Here is a 7,888-nt window from a genome sequence, read left to right as displayed (position 1 = left end):
TTTTTTTTTCTAAACAAAAATTTTGGTCACGGAAAAACACCTAACCATATGATGATTTAAGAAATGAAAATTAGAAAGATAAGCCGGCCATCATATTCATATCAGATTCTTTCTTGTTTTAATTGGAGATGCCACGCTTTGATGGGCAATTCGCTTCCTTCTTCCTGTGAAACTCTTTAATCCTTCCCTTTTACTTTTACTGGTTGAAAGAACTTAAAAAGCGTAACCCATTTGGGGTTTCCTTTTTCTTTTTTCTTTTTTTAAGGGTCAGAGTCAGACCCATTACGCAAAATATTTCTGTTGAATTTCAAAAGTTTGGACTATCAGCTTCAATGTGAGCTCAGAAAGTAGCAAAGAACAGAGAGAGAAAGTAGGAGAGAGAGAACTAGGGGGGAGACAGAGTGTAGTGTGAAATGCAATATTATAAGGAAGAAGACAGAGAGGAGAGAGAGAGAGAGAGAGAGAGAGAGAGAGAGGGAGGGGGGGGGAGACAAGAGCGTATCTCTGAAAATCCAAAAAATTCGATTCAGTTTGCTTTAAAAAGCAAAGCATAAAAAGTCATAAAACTACTATTATACACTGGAAACCCAACAAAATAAAGAGCCTCAGATCAAGACGACCCAAACCAAAAACTCTTTCTCTAATATAAATTCAGTGAATTGCACCAAGCCAACCTCTTTCTACAGTTGTACAGGTAAAAGATGGTTTCTTTCAATTCAACAACAACAACAACCCCATTTCTTTTTCTCTCCCTCTCTCACTCTGAAACTCTTGGTGTGTTGTGTGCTTAGCTGTGTGTATTTTCGGGTCAATCTGAGGCTTCCATTATTATATGGTAGAAAAACAGTGAACGTGCCCCTTCTTTGTCTGGATGCCTCTAACTAAACTTCACGCTTTGAGAGGCCATGATTAGAGCTCTCTGTTTTTTTTTAATCCTTGAAATCTTTCCTTTTTAGCGTTCACAGCCTGAGACAGACTAATTTCAGAGAGAGAGAAACAGAAAGGCTACTTTGAAATTTGAGCTTTATTTTCCCCATCTTTTGAGAGCCATGCTTGTCTCTTGAGAATTGAAAATTCTTCTTTTTGAGTTCTGGGTCTCTCTCTTTATACTATAGAAATGGGATTTCAGTGATTGAGGGAAGAAAGTCCACACTACACAGTAGGAGATGTGTTCACCTGCTCATGCTTTCAGATGTTTTAATCCGCAAAACAATGCTGTGCTGTTATAATAATTTACTTATAGTTTAGCAGTACCCTTTTGCTTTCTACATCAGAAAAAAGTGTCTGAAAAACAGCCAGTACTTTAAGAAAGTGTGCTTATATATGTATGTAAGTGTGTGACTTCTCGAGGTTCTTTTTTAGCTTAGATATGAGATGGGTAAAGAAGAACCAAGAGGAAGAAGAAGCAAAGAGGTTGATTTGGTGCTGATGGGTGGGAATTTGAAGATGCAGAGCCACCACTCTGTGGCTGTGAGGTTGAATGAGCAAACGGGGATTAAAAAGGGTTACACTTTTGTTCAAGCCTACAGGGCTTGGTTCCCAAAACTTTTTATACTTTGGATCATTGTGATGTTTTTCTTGAGCATGTCAATCTACAATTACATGGATGCTGATAACAAAGTGAGAAGGGTAGAAGTTCTTGGTAGTATGTGTGATCAGAGGGCAAGAATGTTGCAAGATCAATTCAGTGTTAGCGTTAATCATGTGCACGCCCTTGCAATCCTTGTTTCCACATTCCATTACTACAAAAACCCATCAGCAATTGATCAGGTATGCGTTTGAATTTTGATCATAACTTGTTTGGGTAATGTTTGTTTTGCTATAAATTTCAGGAAGACTAGAGGGAAAAAAATTGGAAATTCTTACAGTTGCTGCTGATATGTTTTTAACTAGTACAATTTGGTTCATTTAAGCTACATGGTTTCCTAATAGATCTTCCTTTTAAAGATTATGGGGAGGGTATGATATGATTGAATGTGGCATCGCTGGTTTCTACTTCGCGAGTGATTTGGTTTTTGTGTATTTGAAAAAATGCAGGAAACTTTTGCTGAATACACTGCCAGAACCGCCTTTGAGAGGCCTCTTCTAAGTGGGGTGGCCTATGCACAAAGAGTGCTCGATTCGGATAGGGAAAATTTCGAGAGGCAACATGGCTGGACGATAAAGACAATGGAGAGGGAGCCCTCACCTGTCCGAGATGAGTATGCACCTGTAATTTTCTCGCAGGAAACGGTCTCTTACATTGAATCACTTGACATGATGTCTGGGGAGGTAACTGTAGGATATGTTTACCCTCATTATGCTTATATTGTTTAGCACTATGTACTTCCATCAGAGCATAAACTTGGCGTTTCATTTGACCTTTGAATTTCTTTTACCCAATGCATGATGCAGGAGGACAGAGAAAACATTTTGAGGGCTAGGGCTACTGGAAAAGCTGTTCTAACCAGTCCTTTCAGGCTGCTGGGTTCTCATCATCTTGGTGTTGTGTTGACTTTCCCTGTTTACAAATCCAAGCTCCCTCCAAACCCAACTGTGGAGGAGCGCATAGCAGCTGCAGCTGGGTAAGTTGGTATACAACTATAGAACTGTTGAAATCCTTTTCTTCAAATGCTTTCTGTATTGTGTTATGATTACCTGCATATATTTTTGCCTTTTCCATCTCCTGCATCTACACATAAGTTAGCAACCCATCCGTTGGTACATTGGTGTATTCAGACCAATGCCAAATGGCCATTTTCTCCAAGTGACCTCTGTTACCACAGCTACTTTCCACCTAGAAACCCCTGCCCCAAGCTTTGTCTCTGGATTGTTGCCTCCACCAGCAGCTCTAGTATTCAGTGATTCTGTGAAAATTAAGCGCAATTGGAATATTTTGGTTTACATGTCCTGTAGCTTTCAGTTTGATATTGCTGAAGGCTTCATGTATATATACAGTACTTTGTAGCAAATTTGTTCGTCAATCTTGCAACGGTTACAATATGGCATGATTTAAGTGGAAGGAAGTCTTTACTTTCCTTTCTCATTTTCAAGTGTTTGCATTATTATCTGGAAGTTGTAGATGTGTGTGTATAAAATGAATTCCAATTAAATGCAGGTACCTTGGTGGAGCCTTTGATGTTGAGTCCCTAGTGGAGAATTTGCTTGGGCAACTTGCTGGGAATCAGGCCATTTTGGTTTATGTATATGATGTCACAAACACTTCTGATCCCCTAATCATGTATGGTCACCAATATCAAGATGGTGACACATCTCTTATGCATGAAAGCAAGCTTGACTTTGGAGATCCTTTCCGAAAACATCAGATGATATGTAGGTAAGGGCACCCACTCAATAACTATTAATAGATGGAGAATTTTAGCAGTTTTGTCATACTGATGCTCATAATTGGATGCTGAGCAGGTATCATCAGAAGGCACCCACGTCATGGACGGCGCTTAACACTGCATTCTTATTCTTTGTGATTGGTTTTTTAGTTGGCTATATCTTATATGGAGCAGCAATGCACATTGTTAAAGTTGAGGATGATTTCCATGAAATGGAGGAATTAAAAGTTCGAGCAGAAGCTGCCGATGTTGCCAAGTCCCAGGTACTGTACCCAACATTTTCCAAAACATTGTTCATTCCTAAATGCCATGTTTCTGATCTGTTGTCATTTTCTTTTCTCATGTCAGTTTCTTGCTACTGTTTCTCATGAAATTAGAACACCCATGAATGGAATCCTTGGTAGGCTGCTGACAGATCTCCCTTTTTTAAGATTTTGTTTTCAGAACAATATTATGTTATCAGTCTGTGAATGCTTTCTTGTAAGGGGTACAGTCTTTCTTTCTCTATGATTGCAGGAATGCTTGCGTTGCTTTTAGATACATCTTTAAATTCAACCCAGAGGGACTATGCTCGAACTGCTCAAGCTTGTGGAAAGGCACTGATAACATTAATTAATGAGGTCCTTGACCGGGCAAAGATTGATGCTGGCAAGTTAGAGTTGGAAGAAGTTCCATTTGGCATTCGATCGATACTAGATGATGTCCTGTCTTTATTTTCTGAAAAGTCTAGAAATAAGGGTATAGAGGTAAGTTCCAATGGCTTCAATAAGAGCAGCTCTGAGTTACTTCAATGTTTCTGTTGTTGGCTTTTATGGTGGAATTATTAAGTTTAAAGGGCCTCAAGGTTTCTTCATTTCTAACATGGTGGCATTTTCATAGTTGTTTTTTCTTATGATCATTTTAATTGTTCTTAAATTGTGAAATATGAACTGTCATGCTTCATCTAATTTCTCCTTTTCATTTTCCAACTTTCTGTTCCTTTCATTCTCAATGGATGACTCCGACATGTATTTGGGAAGTGAAGCTGGCAGTGTTTGTTTCCGATAAAGTTCCAGATATATTTATGGGGGATCCAGGGAGATTCAGACAGATAATTACAAATCTTGTGGGCAACTCTATTAAAGTAAGTGGAATTCTTCATGCTTTATTTGCCAACACATAGTTCTGCATTGGCTTGCCTGCCTAATTCTTGATTTATGGTTGATATTCATTGTATTAAGCATTTTGCAGTTCACTGAACGAGGACATATTTTTGTCAAAGTCCATCTAGCTGAGTCCTCAAAGGTCGTGATAAATAGAAAATCAGAGACTTACTTGAACGGAGGATCAGATGAAGGTGTACTGACATCTGACGGGCGTCAGTTTAAAACCTTAAGTGGATGTGAAGCAGCTGATGACCGGAATAGTTGGGATATGTTTCAGCATCTGCTTGCTGATGAAGAATACAGAACTGATGTTTCAAGTAATCTGACTGCCACTAATGAAGCTTCGGAGCATGTCACTTTGATGGTATCTGTGGAGGATACGGGAATCGGTATACCATTATGTGCCCAGGAACGTGTTTTTATGCCCTTCATGCAGGCAGACAGTTCAACCTCTAGAAATTATGGAGGAACTGGTATTGGCTTGAGCATCAGTAAGTGTCTGGTTGAACTGATGGGTGGTCAGATAAACTTCATAAGTCGACCTAAAGTTGGGAGCACATTTTCTTTTACAGCTAATTTTCGGAGGTGCAAAAAAAATGCATTCAGTGACTTGAAAAAACCTAATTCTGAGGATCTACCTTCTGGTTTTAGAGGATTGAGAGCAATAGTAGTTGACGAAAAACTTGTGAGAGCTGCTGTGACAAGATACCACTTAAAGAGACTTGGAATCCTGGTAGAAGTTACGAGTAGCATGACGATGGCTGTTGCTTTATGTGGAAGAAATGGTTCTGCGACATCCGGGTAGGTTTATTCTTGCTATATCTTTTAAAAGTATCAATACTAACTGCGATGAAGCTGATGTTTTCATTCTGATGTGATCTTCTGTCAATAGAAATTAAATGCCAATACAAATCATCATTTCATGCTTCTGCTTGTGGTTTCAGGCAGGGTAGCTACTTGCAGACTCAGACTACCCTCTTTTTTTATGTTGATATTTGTTTACCGCTATTACTGATGGTCTCAAATTTTCATGCATTCATCGACATGTGCTTTACTGGTTGAATCACATAATGCCCATTTTGTTTTCCCTATTCTTTTATATTTTTCAAATCGATGCTATTGTGGCATGGAAAAACTAATTCCATATTTAATTAATTAGAAATCGAGTTGATTCAAAGGAAAAGCCTTGAAAACCAGAATTTGGTAACAAAATTATAATAAAATAAAAATCTCTCCTAATTGCAAGAGTACAGTTTTGTAATGCGAAAAACTCACCATTGTTGTTATGGTGAACATTTAAATGTACTGGCTGTATAGGCTCTCAAAAAAAAAACAGTTGAACTGGCTGTATATTGAAACTTGAAGATTCCTCCCAAATTTCTTGTTTGAGGACCCAAAAGAAGTTTGCATGTAGACTTTTGGAAATAAGTACAATTTGACTTACTGAGTTGAACTACTTTATCTTATATGGCAGAAATATCATCCAGCCAGACATAATTCTAGTTGAGAAGGATTCGTGGATTTCTGGTGAAGGCGATCTTAATATACAGAAATTGGACTGGAAACAGAACGCAAACGGGCATATATTTAAGTTGCCTAAGATGATCCTTCTTGCAACCAATATTGGTGATGCTGAATTGGATAAGGCAAGGGCAGCAGGTTTTGCAGATACTGTGATTATGAAACCTTTGAGGTCTAGTATGGTGGCTGCATGTCTTCAACAGGTGCTGGGCATAGGAAAGAAGAGGCAACAGGGGAGGGAAGTTCCCAATGGATGCAATTTCCTTCAAAGCCTGCTTTGTGGAAAGAAAATTTTGGTTGTTGATGACAATAGGGTAAACAGGAGAGTTGCTGAAGGTGCACTAAAGAAGTTTGGAGCTCATGTAGAGTGTGTTGAGAGTGGCAAAGCTGCATTGGCACTGCTTCAACTACCACACAATTTTGATGCTTGCTTCATGGATATTCAAATGCCGGAAATGGATGGGTATGTTTCAGTGTTTGTGTAATTTATTTTAGATTTTTTTTTTCTCATTTGTTAGTTATGTTAACCTCTGTGCTTTATCAAATGTTTCTTTAATTGTAGGTTTGAGGCAACCCGTCGAATCCGGCAGATGGAGAGCAAGGCAAATGTTGAGATGAATGGAGGATTTGAAGGCCTTGTAAAAAAGGGTGATTGGCATGTGCCAATATTAGCTATGACAGCTGATGTTATTCATGCCACCTATGACGAGTGCCTAAAGTGTGGCATGGATGGATACGTCTCAAAGCCCTTTGAGGAAGAGAACCTCTATCAAGCCGTTGCCAAGTTCTTCAAATCTAAACCAGGCTCAGATTCATAACAAAGATTGTCGACTGCTTGACATAAGCTGGAAAATCAAAATCTGCGGACATCTTGGTTGGTTGGTTGTTTGGTTGGGTCTGGTGTCACCACCAGCAATTTTTCGATCTTCTGCTGGTGTAAGTGTGTTCCTGCAGCAAACGGCAACAGTTGGTCCTAGAATTTTGATGATTCTTAAAGAACCATTTCTAACCAACTCCCAACTTTTAACTTGATTAGTATCCACGTACATGTATACCACAGAGCCTCCTCCATTCCCACTTGTATGTATAGGATCCTTAGAAGGGGAAGGAGCAAAATTGTGTAAATCTTATATACTTTTTGTATGCCTTGTTCGAGTTCATCTTTCTTCCGAGGAAAGGGTTCGAGTACCTTGATTTGTATCATTCTTACAAAACAAAGTGTCATGAATGGACACCTGTTTACATTTTCACCTTCCGGGAATGTAATGAAATGTTCTCTTGTACTTCTGGAAGTGCATCACCACTGAGTTGAGATTCGACCAAAAAGCTGAAAAGGACAGTCTAAATAGTTATGGAACTTTTGATGATTTATATGCTGATGATAATGACTCATAATAAATAAAGGATGCCGAAAAAAGGGTTTCTCAATAACAATAATTTATGTACATCAAATCAAACAAAACGTTCAATACTGTTAAATTTGTAAATTAAAAAATATATATTTGATGACAAAGTGAGAGGTTAAATATTTTCTGAATAACATGAGAGGTCAGGTTATTGGTGATTAATGAATTCCGCTTTCGTTACCTAGAGAAGGCTTGCACTATCTTTCAACACACACACAAAAAAAGAAAAAAAGAAAGAGAAGGCTTACACTAAAATAATTCAAATGTGAACTCAAAAAGGCAGAACCTTGTGAATTAAAAGTACAACAAATTTCAAAGGTGATGTCAGTCACTTTCTTGTGTGAATAGTAGGGAGCATATGGTCATAAGTTTCATCGTATAGAAAAGTAAATGGTTTTTTTTTTTTGGACGAAAATAGAAAAGTAAATGGTTAGTGAACTACTTTGTTTGTCAAAATAAAATTTTAAAAATTCCATTTCCTTTTTCATGG

The 7,888-nt window shown here is 38.2% G+C and overlaps 1 protein-coding gene across 1 annotated transcript; it reads left to right on the top strand.

Moving 5' to 3' along the window:
• The first annotated feature begins 351 nt into the window (after nucleotides 1–351).
• WOL (CHASE domain containing histidine kinase protein) lies at nucleotides 352–7,277 on the top strand. Its single transcript, XM_088246186.1, has 11 exons — nucleotides 352–1,770; nucleotides 2,038–2,271; nucleotides 2,395–2,564; nucleotides 3,098–3,316; nucleotides 3,403–3,589; nucleotides 3,675–3,726; nucleotides 3,843–4,072; nucleotides 4,351–4,449; nucleotides 4,557–5,272; nucleotides 5,946–6,455; nucleotides 6,555–7,277. Exons 1-11 carry the CDS (start codon nucleotides 1,375–1,377, stop codon nucleotides 6,808–6,810), a joined length of 3,069 nt encoding a protein of 1,022 aa, XP_088102312.1. The 5' UTR covers nucleotides 352–1,374; the 3' UTR covers nucleotides 6,811–7,277.
• Nucleotides 7,278–7,888: the final 611 nt, after the last annotated feature.

The sequence above is a fragment of the Prunus avium genome, chromosome 1, assembly GCF_965620075.1.
Source record: "Prunus avium chromosome 1, drPruAviu1.hap1.1, whole genome shotgun sequence".
Taxonomy (NCBI): Eukaryota; Viridiplantae; Streptophyta; class Magnoliopsida; order Rosales; family Rosaceae; genus Prunus; species Prunus avium.
This window is presented reverse-complemented; position numbering and strand designations above follow the sequence as displayed.